Source organism: Kryptolebias marmoratus, linkage group LG15, assembly GCF_001649575.2.
Source record: "Kryptolebias marmoratus isolate JLee-2015 linkage group LG15, ASM164957v2, whole genome shotgun sequence".
Classification (NCBI taxonomy): domain Eukaryota; kingdom Metazoa; phylum Chordata; class Actinopteri; order Cyprinodontiformes; family Rivulidae; genus Kryptolebias; species Kryptolebias marmoratus.
Genome location: NC_051444.1, coordinates 22,409,008 through 22,424,317, shown reverse-complemented (window position 1 = coordinate 22,424,317; position 15,310 = coordinate 22,409,008). Strand labels below are relative to the sequence as shown.

At 41.3% G+C, this 15,310-nt stretch overlaps 3 protein-coding genes across 5 annotated transcripts in view; all 3 read left to right on the top strand.

The window, feature by feature from the left end:
- tpcn2 (two pore segment channel 2) overlaps positions 1 to 2,265 on the top strand; it is a 20,649-nt gene extending 18,384 nt beyond the window's left edge. The window contains exons 22-25 of one of the 2 annotated variants that reach the window (XM_017419530.3): positions 24 to 106; positions 207 to 288; positions 1,012 to 1,103; positions 1,240 to 2,265. In XM_017419530.3, coding sequence (XP_017275019.1) covers positions 24 to 106; positions 207 to 288; positions 1,012 to 1,103; positions 1,240 to 1,318 — 336 coding nt within the window. In that variant the 3' untranslated portion in view covers positions 1,319 to 2,265. The remainder of the gene's footprint in view (positions 1 to 23; positions 107 to 206; positions 289 to 1,011; positions 1,104 to 1,239) is intronic. The other variant, XM_017419531.3, reaches the window with a different exon arrangement.
- A 1,102-nt stretch (positions 2,266 to 3,367) lies between these two features.
- On the top strand, positions 3,368 to 11,091 carry pop4 (POP4 homolog, ribonuclease P/MRP subunit). 2 transcript variants are annotated; one of them, XM_017419556.3, is made up of 7 exons: positions 3,369 to 3,525; positions 6,355 to 6,410; positions 6,521 to 6,750; positions 6,857 to 6,934; positions 7,025 to 7,086; positions 8,317 to 8,418; positions 9,669 to 11,091. In XM_017419556.3, the coding sequence occupies exons 1-7, from the start codon at positions 3,519 to 3,521 to the stop codon at positions 9,803 to 9,805; spliced, it is 672 nt and encodes a 223-aa protein (XP_017275045.1). In that variant the 5' UTR covers positions 3,369 to 3,518; the 3' UTR covers positions 9,806 to 11,091. The 2 variants fall into 2 exon arrangements, with proteins under 2 accessions (XP_024862443.1, XP_017275045.1); XM_025006675.2 differs by lacking the exon at positions 8,317 to 8,418 and having other exon boundaries at positions 3,368 to 3,525.
- A 574-nt stretch (positions 11,092 to 11,665) lies between these two features.
- plekhf1 (pleckstrin homology domain containing, family F (with FYVE domain) member 1) lies at positions 11,666 to 13,127 on the top strand. The gene is made up of 2 exons (XM_017419604.3): positions 11,666 to 11,989; positions 12,098 to 13,127. The coding sequence occupies exons 1-2, from the start codon at positions 11,746 to 11,748 to the stop codon at positions 12,655 to 12,657; spliced, it is 804 nt and encodes a 267-aa protein (XP_017275093.1). The 5' UTR covers positions 11,666 to 11,745; the 3' UTR covers positions 12,658 to 13,127.
- Positions 13,128 to 15,310: the final 2,183 nt, after the last annotated feature.

Sequence of the window (15,310 nt, the reverse complement as noted above, 5' to 3'; positions counted from 1 at the left end):
CCACCCACCCTTTCTCTGCTCAGGCTGCAATTATTTTGCTCTACGATGTGATGATAGTCAACAACTGGCAGGCCTTCCTCGAAGCCTACAGCAGATACACAACAGAGTATGGGAACGATTAACGAGCACATCTGTTCTCGGTTGCGATGAATCCTGTTGGGACGATGACTATTGTTTTTTTGGGGGGGGGGGTTTCCATTTCTCAGATGGTCCAAGATTTACTTCTTGTGTTGGTGGCTCACCTCCTCTGTCATGTGGGTCAACCTGTTTGTGGCGCTCATCTTAGAGGTCAGTTCACTCGGGGAAAACACGGACACTTTGATTTCCAACAAGGAGCCGAACTTCTCACTGCTGGAAACGGCTGCACAGATTTTAGCTGTCAGTTCAAGTTTCTGATGCACTTATTTGGATCAGAACACATAAAAAAACAATATGTGGACATTGGCGTTGAGATAAATGCCAGATAAATAAGATGACAATAACACTTTAATACACTTATTTATTTTTACTCAAAATGCAGAAGCGGTGTGTGTAAAACTAAGCTCATCTCATGATTCAGTGGCACCTTTAGCAGCAAGAACTCTCAGTAATCATCTTTTATGTGAGGTTATCAGTCTCTCACATCTCTGTAGAGAAATTTAGACTCAGGTTTAGGGTCCCACCGCAGCATTGGAGTCCGGCCTTCGACTGGACCATTACTGCTCCTCGATTCTTTTCTTGATTTTGAATTGAACCTCCCTGCAGTACACCCGTTGTTTCTCAGAAAGATTTGAAAACTTACGCTGACCGGCTGTTTTAATGTTTGTTTTTGTAAAATAGTTGTGTTGGATTCAGACTGTGATAACTTTATTAGAGAATAATCAGCAGAAATCTGAGTACCTCCAAAGGGGAAATGAAGCATGATAGCAAATACTGCAGCTGACTGAACTTCCTGTGGTGCTTTTGTCGTAATAATATTAATAATAATAAGCTGAGTTTTGAATGTGATTGTTGCTTCTTGTTGTCTCACAGAACTTCATCTACAAGTGGGACCGCAGTCACAGCTGCTCTGTTACAGATGTGGAGAGGATCAGATATGAAACCTCCGTTCAGTTCATGTTCAAGTAGGTCAACGCTAACATCTGCCGGAGCTCTCAGAACCAACAAATCTACTCCTAAAACGATATCCAACTCTGTGTTCTGCCGTTTCTCATTTCTCTCTGTCTTGTTTTTGATTGTTTTTGATTTTGCTTTTGGCAGAGAACAGATCCAAGAACCAACAGAAGAGGAGTTACTCTGTCAGCTACACCAACACCCCCACTTGCACATACAGTGGTGACACAAACGTGTGTTCACACACAGCACCAGCACCTTCCTGCTGCCACCAGGAAACATCGGCTGGGAAGAGCAGTGAGGGGAAATCCAGAGAGGAGTCTGCTGCTTGTCTTTTAGTAGCATGTTACTGAACAAGTAGGAAGCACTTTTTGATTTCATGTCGGGTTTTTTTTTTTTTTTTCCATGAGCAAAACTATTGTGGTCTTCAGTTCTACAGAGACTGCCAGTCTTCTTCTGAAGAGCCTGATATGCAGCATTCATTGTGGTAATTACTGGAAATCTACGTCACTGTGAATCTACAACAAGCTTCGACTGGTTTTAAATTCGGAAATTGTTGAGTCAGTCTTTTAAATGCCAAGAGTTAGGGTGTTATAATGTGGAGATTTGACAGGTGAGTAACCTGCTGTATATGGTGCAAGTATCTCAGCGCAGAAACACAGCCCTTTTTAAACTTATCTGATCCTATTTGAGAGCATATCTTTCACATTTTTTTTACTGAGCATTTGGCAGTACCTACAGTACTGGATTTAAAGGCTGCATCTGTCTACTCCGATTTCACAACACGTAATTTGAAATTGAGAAAATCTAAATCAGCATTTAGTTTGGCACGTGCAGACGGCTGGTTTTACCCACCCATGAATAATGAGGAATTCTGTTGCTCGAGGGACTTTCTGAGGATGTGGTACGTTTTACTGACACTGCAGAGGAAGGAGGAAGTCTCCTGCTAACCGGAAAATTATCTTTACCCAAACAAAAAAAAACTTTCCTGACATTCTGGAGGCAAACGATCATGGCACCAAGTGGAACGAACTCTGCTCCCCTTCATTAAAAACCGGTACAATGTTTTATACAGATTATCTGTCTGGGTCGTCAGACATGCACTTTGTATCCACACCAGTCTGGGTCATTTTCTGGACACTTCGAGAGTAACGCTGGTGCCGACGTTACCTGCGACACAAAAGACCTTTTTACTGCCTGCTATAAAACAGGTTCATTCACTATGATGACATTTAAAGGGAAAACTTCACTTCTTTGTGACGTTTATTTTAAAAGGAAGTATTTTGGTTTTTGTAAAACAAAAATCCACTTTAAATGTGTTTATTTTGGGATATATTTTATTAATAAATGTAAAAAAAAAACAATTGAACTTAAATAAATATTTTACAACTTTGAGCACCAGTTTTGTGAGTTTTCCTTTTTATATTTGCTGACACCATTTTACTGCTAACAGCTTACAAAGTCTGTTTTTCTGTCTCACACACATTTCCTGTTTTTGGTGAAGTTTGGGAAGACCAAAGCTTGAAACTTAGTTAAAAACTAGTGTTGAGATACCATAAAACCCCAAAGGAGGCTCTTTTTTTTGTTTTGTTTTTTTAAAGAAGTTTTTAGATTAAAGGCTTAGTATTTTTATTTTTAAGTTTTTTATTATTATTATTATTATGGTCTAAGTAAGTAAGACAGTTGAGAGGGAAATTAATAATATCACAAAGTGTGTAGGAAAGAATATACATAAAATTGCATCAGAAGGTGCAGGAGTGTAAAGAAGAAGCTTTTCTGTTCTCTTAAATGAACTGCAAGGCAAGAAAGTTTGGTGGACAGTGAGAAATGGCTTTTAATCAAATGAGAAATAAATAAGTTTGATAGGTATATAAAAATGGATCAATTCAGTACAGAATACAAGGTGCTGAGTCTTGATTTAAATTGGTTAAAAAGAGGCATAGAAATGTCAAATAATGAGAAATTTCACTTAAAATAAACAGATGACACAAATGTTAATATAATGTAACTCTTAAACTAATACTTTGTTAAAGCACTTTTATGCAACCATATTATTGCACCTTTCTATTATTATTTTTTTATTATTGGATTTACACGAGACATGCGTCACAGTAGAAATGAAAAAAGAAAGATTGAAATGATTCATCATGGTTTTATTTTTTTAAGATCACAAGGCAAGAACCTTACATTTTAAGGGTGTGTTGACTTTTTATTATCAGCGATCAGCTGTAGTACTCTACTTCCACCAGCAGGTGGCAGTAATGCAGCGCTGAAGACACCGACTGCCTTTAAAATCCAAAGAAGAAGTAGGACGCGGAAGAGAAGTGTTCATGTATTTAAAAAAACACGATTTCTTAACTTTTTCTCGTCTTCGTGAAGCCTGAGAGGGATTCTAATTTACTTTAATACCCGAACAAGCCGTGAGCATGGACGGTGAGTGTGGCTTCAAGGGTGGGAGGGTAAAAAATGTGAAAACATAAACGCTGGTTTGTTCGCCTCATGATGCACCGTCCCAGAGATGAAATGAGTGTTTCCAAAATGACCAGCCTGAGTCCAATTGTGGGGAAACAGAGGGGGTAGAACATGTGTTGGTTTATTGTAGAAAATTTATAAAAGAGAGGAAGGAGCTGGAAAGGGTAATGGGGAGTTCAGTAACAATGGTTAATTTATTAAAGATACATCAGTCTCAGGATATAATTCTAGCACTTGTTAAATATTTGAAAGTTACCAAATTAGCTGAAAGGATTTAGTATGTGTGCGAATGTTAGGTGATTTGAAGATATAAAGTAAATAGATTTCTGAATCACATCTCCGTCCAGTTGATGGCGGTAATGCACAGCGTTTTCAAACTGCCAGAAAACGCCATAGAAGAAGAAGAAGACGACCAGCCTGAGCCGTCCCTCTGTTTACACCTCGTTACTTTGGTCACTTCCAATGGAAATCCTAACATCTTCGTCTCCGCCAGATCCAACTCCATCATAGCTTTACTCACTACCGTCTTGTAAACCTTCCCTGTCTCTCTTGTAGGTGTCCTTTTGTCACTTGTCTCCCCCCTGCCTGCGCCTCTCGTGTGCCTAAACTCGTCCACCTTCAGGACCTCTGTTTTTTGCAGCTTCCAACATTTCCACCTCCCTTTTATTCACACGCTCGCTTCTGCTGACTTTTATTCCTTCTCTCTCCAGAGCATACCTCTCCCTCTCCAGGCTCTCTTCCACCTGCACACTACTCTCACTACAGATCGCAATGTCTATTAACCGCTCTGAGATAACATTAAAAAAACATGGACCAGATCTGGAGATATTAGTTCATGGAAAACAATGACACCTCTGCTTTATATCTCTGTCTGTTTGGGAAACTGATCCTTAAGTGTTTGAGATTTGAAGAGACCAGTAGCTGTACAAAATACGTTTCCAGTTTAAGATTCCCATCAACTTCAATGAACACAGATGAGAACTGAAATGTTGTCTCAGCTCATGTATTGCTCAATGAGGAGAAAGTTTCTGCCTCCATACAGACAGCAATTTGCAAAGTTTTATAAACACTTTAAGTAATGCTTTGGTGAAATCAGCCTTAAAGTGTGGGGAACTTTTTTTAAAAAAAAAAAAAAAACAAGATTATGAACTTGACAGAAAAGGGGTACTGGTAATCAATTTCTAATGATCACACTCATCAGTCACATCTTTATGGTCAGTTTGATATACATGTTTGAGTGTACTGTATAACCTACATGAGTAAAATCTATAGAAAGCAACAAAAAATGAATTTAAAGTTGAACAGACCTGAACAGTATTTAAGGTTTAGGAAAATTACCAATCGACAGATTTCATTCATCACCATCAAAGAGAAGAGGTGGGTTGCTTCGGAGTAAATTCATCACTTCCTGTAGAACCAGTATTCAGAGAGGCAGCTCTCAAAACTCCCTCTGTGCTTTGATTGGCCAGGCCCAGTGATCTGATCAGGCTGCGCCCACATTTCCATTCAGCTTGGCAAAGTTCCCAAAGCGGTTCATTAAACAGAACAACACTTAGCGCAGGACAAGTCGTTAGGATTTCACCTCTTGTGTCATTTTAGGGCCCACTTATTATGTAGAGAGGGCTTGTAATGCAAGACATTTCAGATAAAAAATTATATTATTATATTATAAAAACATTTAGCAGTAGTTGTCAGCCTTATCCTGTTTACAGCTTCCTAATGTCCTTGTCTTAAACTGAATATCTGTATGGATTGCATCGTTCAACATCTTTCCATTAGAGACGCAGCCTCACAGATCTCGTGTTATATTGCTTCACTTGTAGGGCTGGCTGCTCAGTTCTGTATTTTGTACCAAGCAGTGGTTCACAAACCTTCCTACCTGTACAAAAACAGATAAGTTACAAGCGGTTTGCCCCTTGGACCACTGTTTGTACAAGGTGGAGCAAAAAGATCATTAAAATGTATTGGAAACCCATTTTAGAACATACTCCTTATTTGTGTAAGAATATGATAAAAGCTTGGAATGATATGTAATATAAAGCATTGTTTAACTTGGTGTAATCTTTGTGACGGCCTGTTTTTAGTTTTTAGTGCCACGGTGAGAGATCCCCTGAATTTGAAACGTGTTCAATCCTTTCGGGTCCAACAGCATACTCTTTAACAGTCTAAAATGTTTCATTGGGGAATTTTTTTTTTTTGTCTTAGATGTCAAATCAGTTTCAAGGAAAGCAAACTCGTCTTCACCTCCCAGGGGTGTTTCCTGTTCTCGAGGCTGGAAATGCTCTGTTGATTTCTTTGAGAAGTGCACATCAGCACTGGTGACTTCACTTATTCTCCAAACATAAAGAGGATCGCTCGTTGCAGAGGGGACCACTTCATGTGAATAGAAATTTCCGTGCAGCTGCATTTTGAGATTTTTTTTTTTTTTTCAGCCCCTGCTCGTACATGATCACCATGGTTACGCTTCATCTACTTGTTGATCTCATTATCGAGTAAATGCATCTGCAAGTTATGCTGACTTACCTGAAAACCCATCAGCCACTGGTGCAGACACGGCCATTTTCTCAATCTGCAGATCCAGAAAACACTAAATCATTTCTGTGCAGCTGCAGTTCTTGTCATACTTCCCTACTTTTGTTAAACCGGTGTGTTGTTGTTTTGCATATGTGTATATTTTTAAAAAAAGAATAAACTTTATGCAGTGTATATGTCTTTGGACCGTCATGTTGGGAACTTATAGACTCTTCATGTTCTATGTAACAGCAATTTCACTTTATCTCTTTTCAACAGAAGCTCAAATTTATACCCAAATTCCTCACAATCTGGTGAAGAGCCTTAATGTCAAGGTAAGCAGATGGTCCTCAGTAGCAGTTTTGAAAAATGTACTTTTATTTTGTGTGCATTTATGGGACACAATAGCCCAGATACCACTATCAAACTTGTCTATTTTTTCTAGCCTCAGAGCAGCTCTAAAGCAGCAGCGTTTACCGAGGCCTTCCTGAAGAACAGCCTTCAGAAACCTTCGCAGTACGACCTGAAGGACATGCTAACTCACAAGGCCGTGATCCTGGGCTACGCCAGGCCCAAGAAAGAGAGCGCAAAGAGAAGCAGCAAGAAAGCCAAAGGGTTAAATGCGCGACAGAAGAGAAAGATGAAGATTTTCCAGATCAAACCTGAACACCAGAGGTGTGTACGAAGGCTAAAGACCGGGGGGCACTTTCTGTGCTTTGTATGGGGCTTAAATCTGTTTTCTGTTTCGTTTTGTTCTCATCATCTTTTCTTGTCATTATAGATATGAGCTTTTTCTGCCTTTACATGAACTCTGGAGACAGTACATAGTTGACCTGTGTGGGGGCTTGAAACCAACAAGGTAAATCACTTAAAACCTTCACAAACATCATTCCAGATGACATTTTTGTTCCTTTTTGATTTTAGTCTTGTTTTTTTTGTTTTTTTCCAGCAATCCACAGTTTGTACAGCAGAAGCTTCTAAAGGCAGACTTCCATGGCGCCATCATTACAGGTAGATATTCCTTTAACGTTGCAGCCTCGGTGATCATAAACCCTGTCGCACTATTCAGTATTTAAAGACGCCATGTTGTGAAAAAGCCTAAGCTGGTGCAAACATGCAGATCCTGTGCTGAACCTCGTACAGCAACGTCTCAGAGACCCACACTGGTCAGATCCAAGTCAGCATTTTGGTTTTAGTTCAGCTGAATATAGAAAGTGGACTTTCTGCTGAACTAAAACAAACAACAGAAGGTGACGGGGAGTCCAGTTTCGTTGCGTGCTCGAAGCAGAATGTGAAAAGGAGCAGTAAAAATGCACAGAATGGGGTCAGTTGTTCTGAAGCAGGGCTGACAGGTTTACAGTTTCTGATCCTGTTAAGCCTTCCTCAAATTGTGCCTCAGTATATTCTGTTACCTTCTGCCTAGGATTGTTAGGCCTTTTTGTCTTATTGCTGCATGCAATTTGAGATCATTTTAAGTGCTTCTGATATTTTTAAGTCGTCACGTCTTAGAGATGCAACACCAGTGTCTGTTTTTCCCGCCGTTACATCAGGAACAAACTGATTTTACAATAAATAAATGAACAAAAAGGTTCATAACATTGCTGAATCGACACACCATGTGTGGGACAGACCCTGTTCACCTATCAACTAAGTGGCATTTTTGAAAACTTGCTAAAAATAAACTGAGCTCCAAAACAGAAAATCTGACAGCTTCTGAGGGGAGCCTCTACATTTAATTTGTCACCTTTTTTCCTATTATTAGCATGAAAAATAACTCCAATAGTGCAGTGTATTTGATTTTACTCATAATAAGCTCAAATCCAACATTTATGTGAGTCAAAGCAGATTTTAAAATGTGAAGTTGTATATTGTAAATCATGATAAAGTTTAATAACACTATTAAGACATTAATTGTAAACCATAACGCCCTGTTCCAATCCTTGGTCTGGAGGCTCTAATCGCACTTCTAAACCAAGAGAACATTGTGTTACCGGTGTTGGCTTAACCTTTTTTTTTTCTGATCCCATTGTTCTGAGCTTACCCCACCTCTCAGGGAGGCTTCTGCTTCTGCAGGGAAAGGATGGCTGCTCGACTCCGCAGCTGTGGGGTGTTTTTCAGTGTTTACCTGATGGAACGATGATTGTTGTGCTCGCATGGTTGCACCGCTTGACGGGACCCGCCCCGTATCTACGCGAGCCACTCAGTAAAACGCACTAACGTTTTGGTTTTTCTTTGTCACAGTGGTGCGGTCTAAGTGTCCGTCGTACGTAGGGACGACAGGGATTCTCGTGCAGGAGTTCAAACACGTCTTCAAAATCATCACCAAGGAGAACAAACTCAAAGGTCAGACGCCTGGTTAGGATTCAGTGCTAAAAGAAAAGAACAGAACTGAAAAAAAACAACAAAAACAACACCATGGTTCTTTTAATAGCGGACAATTGAGCTAAAAGACCGAAATGGAAGAGATAAGAGTAAAATGAATGCAGGTAAACTGGTTCAGCTTTCCTGAGAGGTGCTGCCTCCGAACTTGCCGACAGCTGTTGAAGCTGAATCGTTCTTTCCTCCTTCAGGGGAAAGTTTTGGCGTGAAACAAAATCTGTCAGCTTCTCGAGTTGATCTCTTTGAGGAAATAAAATGTTATTTTCAAAATTATTATACAAACACAGCTTGTTGCATTAAGGACACATCTAAAGGCCCCTTTCACGAAACACTTCCAAGCCAGGCCTTCTTCCCACCTTTAGTAAGAACTGAAAGGTTAAAAATCAACCTGCTGCTTTTTTGCCTCTGAGCTTTGAAGGGGGGGTGGTCTTAGAACCGGTACCGTCGAGTCTAAGAAAGGGCGCTACAGAAAGCTCCAACATAATCAATAAGGGACTGGCAGCACACCAGGTTTAGGCAAGTCTATTTAGACTTTATTTTTAACCTATTTGAATACTAGCCCGAGGCAATTTAATACTCAAATGACCCGGTCCCGCCAGCTGTCAAGAAGGGTGGTGTCCCAGCGGGTCAACCAGCGTTTTGGCTCGAAGGAGAGATGTAGTGATAACGCTTGATCTGTGTTGAAGGATTTGGAACAGGAGTTGTCAAACACACACTTTGTCTGTAGTGATCCGTGCCGGCGCTGCTGATTTTTCCAGCGCGGCGTGTTGTTTTTGAGAAAGTTGTTGTTTTTTAAAAACCTGGGAAATAATTTAAAAATGGGCCCACGTTTAGCGATCCATCGGCCTAGCCTGGATGAAGACTTCTACCTTTTTTTGTGCTCAATGACTGATAGCACAACTGATAACTATCTGACAGAACATCAGTTCAAAAATACTAAACTATTGCTTTAAAATTGGTGATATTTTAAGTAGAAACTACTAACATATATGGTGTTGGCTTAACTGGTTGTAGGCCCTGATTGGTCTGTAGCCCTAAAGGTGTCTAAGGCAACTTTTGTTTTGTTTAAACTGAATAAATTCATTGGAATGAGTAAAATTCAGCTTTTTCACGTAGACCTGAACAAATCTGTGCCAGCTTCATTTAGTATAAATGAACTTTCCACCAGGTTAACGTTTCTCCTCTTTCTCCTTCCCCGTCTTTCCACATCCCAGTCATCCCGAAGAGGAACAGCGTTTTCGCCATCGAGATTAACGGCTTTGTTTCACACATCTACGGGAGCAAGTTCGAGCAGCGAGCCAGCGAACGGTCCGCCAAGAAGTTCAAAGTTAGAGGGACCATCGACCTTTGAAGGGCCCAAAGTGTCACTGCAGGACGCTGTGTGCTGCGCTTCCTCTAGTCCTTCTGGTCAAATAAAAGGAACTGCTGAAATCCTCGGCGTGCAGCAAATGGATTCTGCATCCGGGAGAAAAACGATCTTTTTCAACACTTTAGAAACAATCGAGAGTTTTGAAATCGGCCCGAAGTTGGGACAGAACTGTGTTAACGCTCTTTCTTCAGAATGGCACAAGTTTCACTTCAGCAGCAGGTTTTGTCACGTCTTGATTTACAAGAATAAGTAAAGAAGCAGAATCGCCAGAGGTGCTATAAAAACTTATTAAACTGCCCGAGGCGACGATGATGTTTTGTCACAATATCCACTGCCTGTGGGAATGCTGGGAAGGTTACGCCACTCTGCTTGTATTTCTCTTCCATGTGCATTTGTTTTGGTTTTGACTTTTCACATTTATATAACAGAATGCAAAACTTTTCTTTCCTTCTCCCTTTTGAATCTGTACACAAGCCTTTAGCTCAGTTCGGCTCACACATCACCAGGTCCGAGCAGAAGTTCTCCTAATACAGTGAGAAAATGAAGTTAAATCCAAATAAAATCTGGTTACGCCAGATTCATTTTCATTACATGAAAGTGAAATATAACTCATTTCCATTTACACTCAAATTCAAATCCAGTTACCTAAATTCAAACCAGTACATTCTAATGAAGTCCCAATTTGTTTACATTATATTCAGTAAATTAGGTAAATTACACCTCGAGCAGATGCAGGACTTTCTCCGCTTTGGAGGAAAAAACAACTGGGCCACTCTATTCTGCTTCTAACTACAAATCACACAAACCCCCAACTTAACGAGGTTTTCCAATGATAAGAAAAGTTACTGAGCTGCTTTTGCTAACGCTTCGGTGCCAGAAGTTCCCGTTTGCCCCCGGGAGGCTCGCACGCAACGGCGCTTGCCTGGGGGTGATTGAGGAGGCGTTTGTGCAGAGGTTTCAGTCAGATCAGTGTTTACAGATAAAGACTGAACTGTCCAGATTTACAGGTTTCTGTAGGTCATGTATGCGCTGTGTGCATGCCTCGGTGTCTCCACAATCATCAAGTAAACCTCCCTTAAGATGGATGTTAGAGTTTTTATCTTTTAGAAATAACAAGTCCTGTTTCTGACGTACAGTAGATTGAATGTTTGATACAGGTCTCATTGTTGCTTTGCAGATCTGCGTAAGGCTTTGTTCACATGACTGTTGTTCAAATGTTTGGTTTGATTATGTGAGAGAAGAAAAGCAATAAAATAAAATAAAAACTGCCTGTGTGCTCCAGTCGGAAAGTCATTATTCCATGAATGCTGGGGGTAGTGCCATGTAGGAACTGTGCAAAATTACTTTTTTTATTATTATTTATGGAAAAATTGTTCCTATTCAGTCACGGTTATTGGTGTCTAATTTAAATTGTAATCTAAATGTTGAATAAAATGCAACTAATCATTAATCCTTTCAATCTGATTGATCACAGCTTTTTTTTACATAATGGAGAAACTCAAACATTTATTAACTATTCTGCCACCCTTCAATAACCACCACTCTTTGTTTACCACAAGTTAAACTTGCTCATAAAAGTCAGGAGGCTATGAGTTCTGGGTTTTTTCCTACTTCCTGCTGGCTACAAATTAAATTAAATCAGATCAGAGTCTAAAGACTCCAAGTATCACTGGTCCACAGCAGCAGACATGGGTTTCCTATAAACAGGCGGAGCTTCTTATGTAAGGCGACTTGAATTCAAATTTAGTTCTAAGCCGCTCCTTTTTTTTTTGCACAACATTTGTGTTACAGCTTGTTTTCTTTGGAAGGAAAGCCCCGTTTCGTCAGTGAGGGCTGGAGTGCATAAATACCTCCTCAGGGCCTCTGAAGTCAGAAAGTCATCCGACACTACAGCAAACTGTGTGAACACTGAAGGTGAGATCATGAGTCAGCTGAACTTTGCTGAAGAGAACCGCGAGCGGATCCGGGCTGTGGAGGCCTCGTTTGGGTCGGCAGGAAAGCCCCTGTACCAGGACGGACGGATTCTGATCGGAGAGGGCAAGTTGATGAAGCAGAGCCGCCGGGGCCTGCAGCCAAAAGTCTTCTTCCTCTTCAATGACATGCTGGTGTACGGCAGCATCATCCTGAACGGCCGCTGGTACACGAAGCAGCAGATCATTCCTTTAGGTGAGACACTGCTCTTCTGCAACACATGTTTTTTGTAGCTAACTCTTCCCAGGATGCTTGTATCCCACTTTCGACTGCTTTTGTATTAACACTCTGTTGTCCTTTCAGAGGCCATCCAGCTGAAAGACAAGAAGGACAGTATCGACTCAACCAACCAGTGGCTGATCCGCACGCCTCGCAAGTCCTTCTTCGTGGAAGCCTCCTGCGAGGAGGAGAAGCAAGCCTGGATTGACCACATGATAGACTGTCAGTCCAAGCTGCTGCAGAGGGGCCAGTGCACTCTCCGGTCCAACTTTGCGGTCACCTGGGTGCCGGACGAGGCCTCCCCCACCTGCATGCGCTGCGACTACAAGTTCACACTGACCCATCGCCGACACCACTGCCGGAACTGCGGCCTGCTGGTGTGCGCGACGTGCTCCAAGAAGCGGGGGGTGATCGAGCACATCCACCCGACGAAGCCGCTGCGACTCTGCGAAGAGTGTCACGGCAAGCTGGCGAACGGAAACGCCAAGAACCTCCGCCAGAGAGGCGACAGTGACGGCAGGTCCAGCTCAGACGAGGACGGGGCTGAGTGGTACAGCGTAGAAGAGGAGACAGGGGAGGATGAGGAGCAGATGAGCTCGTGGGTCTCCTACTCCTACCTCACGCCGCAGCACTTTAAGCCGTGAGCGCAGAAGACTTCCTGTAAGCCACCTTAATGCTGACAGCTGATGTTCTGGTGTCAGTCACGGCCCAAATGACTCCTCACGTCTGACCCAGGAGAAATCACTGAAATTCTCTGTAACTCTGTGCACTATGAGACACTTTTAAGCAACTCTCAAACAGACTTGATAAAAATATTTATATATACTGTGTATATATATATATTGTGTTTATTTATATGTGAAAAATGTACTTCTTTTGTATGAAACATCACTGCTGTGAAAGTTCTTCTTGTTTTCATCTTGTTCTCAATGTCTTTAGAAGTTTATTTATTACGTAGCACATTAATAGTTTGTTCTGCAGCATTTATTTTATGCATTTAAGTCAGATCTAACCGTGTGAAACAGTATTTGTGTAAATTAAAAACATGTAAGCTGAACTTTTATTGTGTTTTACCTGAACTCTGAACAATAAAGCAACTACTGAACCGCGTAAAGGATTGCCTGTGTGTTCATTAAGATTACATTACACAGACTCAACCCAGTCAGCATTTCCAAACCTGTCCATCTCCCGACCACGTTGTCTTCCTCTGGTGTCGAGAGGAAGTCGTTTCTCCAGTGGGTCTGGATGAAGCAGTTGTCTCAGCATAATAGCTGCAAAGTTTGGTTGAAGGAGCGCCGAAACTGAGCGCATCCAGCTGGACCAAAGAATACCAAAAATTCAACTTATTATTTTCAAAATGATCACTAGCAAAAGTGGAATTAAGCTTCTATACATGAATAATGTGATGAAATGTGCACTGGTACCAAAACGAGACGAGATCAAACAATATTAGGACAATTAAACAGGTTGGTCAGCCCACATCAGATGGGAAATCTGTTTTACAAACGATGACCAACTTCTAATTTGGGCAATCCTAATTGCAGCTTGACTTCTTTTGGTTTTGTTTTTATTAGAACTGCGATGAACAGGATGACTGAGAATCTCCATCAACACTCGAAATACAGACTTTCTGATTCTGTCATCATACCTGTGCTTTGCCTGTTATAACACAGAGGAATCATTTTTATTAGTGCTGGTGTGTGAGTGTGTGTGTGTGTGTGTGTCAGCTGTAGGGCCCACTTTTTTTGTGCAGAGCGCTTGTAACGCAGGACATTTTAGATAAAACAAATTAAAACTTATTATAAAAACGTTTAGCAGTAGTTTTCATTCTTGTTCTGCTTACAGCTTCCTAATGACTATATTTACGAAATAAAGTAGAAAAACTAACCTTGATCTGTTTTTACATGAACCTAACACAAAAACAGCGTAGTTGAAAATAACAGTAGACATTTACAGCAAAAAGAAGAGTTCAAGCTTTTATTTCTCATAAATGTGTCCTATCCTCAGAAAAAAGGAATCTATGTGACACTTTTTAAACTTCATTTTTAATTTCACAAATTCCTAAGAGCTAAATTCAGTTTCTAATGATCACACTCATCAGTCACATCTTTATGGTCAGTTTGATATACATGTTTGAGTGTACTTGTTGGGGTTTGTGGAGTATGTTTGTTTCTGTCCAGCAGGTGGCGGCATGGAGCGTTCTGGAGAGTGGATGGGGATTATGAGACACACCTGGATCAGATGAGGGTCATTAGGGAGAGGCATATAAGGAGCATGCTGCCACTCAGTCGACGCCTGAGTATTGCCATTCGTGGTACTTCAAGCTCCCCTGAACTTCTGAATCATAGCCTTGAAGGATACCCTGTATGTACCTGTTAACCTTGTGTTTTGTTGTTCTAAAGGAAACTCTGAAATACAGTCTGGGGATTCTCCAGAACAAAAGAACTGCTGAGTGGAGATTCAAGCTGCTCAAGGAACTTACCTCATTCGTGACCGAAACCTGTCCGCTCTCCTCCGTTCACGGCCGCCGCCAACCTGCTCCAGCTTGGTCCGACTCCACAACCCGTAAGCTAAATACCACCAGCTTCAAAGGATCACTGTGGGTTGAAACGGAACCACATCTAACCTTACCTCTTCCTCTCCAAGTACTTCCTGAATCCAGAGCCGCAAAGAGTCCGTGTTCCAGTGGAATCCATGTTCCAGTTTTCACTTACCTTCTGGACAATAAATCTTTAACTTACTGCCAGTGTCTTGTGAGTTTTCTGCTTGTGGGTCAAATCGTAGACAAACCATGACAGAATACTCAGGCCAAACAGACCCAGCAGAAGCTCTCAGGATAACTATGGCAGAACAGCATCAACTTTTACAATCTCATGAGAGTGTGCTCCGAGCACTACATGACCAGCAGGAAGCAACCAATCAACGTATGGATCAGATCACTCAACTCCTTCTCCGACTAACAAGTAACCCGTCTTCTTCTCCAGCAGATGGCGCAACGTTCCAGAGTAAACCTCCTGTGGAGAGTCAGCGTCTGATGAATACCCGTGACGTCAGTTCACCTAATCCTGAGAAATACTCAGGTGAGTCTGGGTGTGGAGGATTTTTGCTACAATGTGCCTTAGTGTTCAATAGATCTCCTCAGTCTTTCCCTACCGATGGAGCGAAGATCTCGTTTATTTTGGGTCTCCTCACTGGAAAGGCGTTATTATGGGCAGAAGCACGTTTTACTGATCCTGTCAACTTTGGCTGCACTTTTCAAGCGTTTTTGGATGAATTTAAGATGGTGTTTTCCATTAA

Coding starts and splice junctions, on each gene's coding strand:
- pop4 (XM_017419556.3), top strand. Junction 6,411..6,520: donor TGAAGAGCCTTAATGTCAAG/GTAAGCAGATGG, acceptor TATTTTTTCTAG/CCTCAGAGCAGCTCTAAAGC. Junction 6,935..7,024: donor GGGGGCTTGAAACCAACAAG/GTAAATCACTTA, acceptor GTTTTTTTCCAG/CAATCCACAGTTTGTACAGC.
- plekhf1 (XM_017419604.3), top strand. CDS start 11,746: ATGAGTCAGCTGAACTTTGCTGAAGAGAACCGCGAGCGGATCCGGGCT. Junction 11,990..12,097: donor GCAGCAGATCATTCCTTTAG/GTGAGACACTGC, acceptor TTGTCCTTTCAG/AGGCCATCCAGCTGAAAGAC.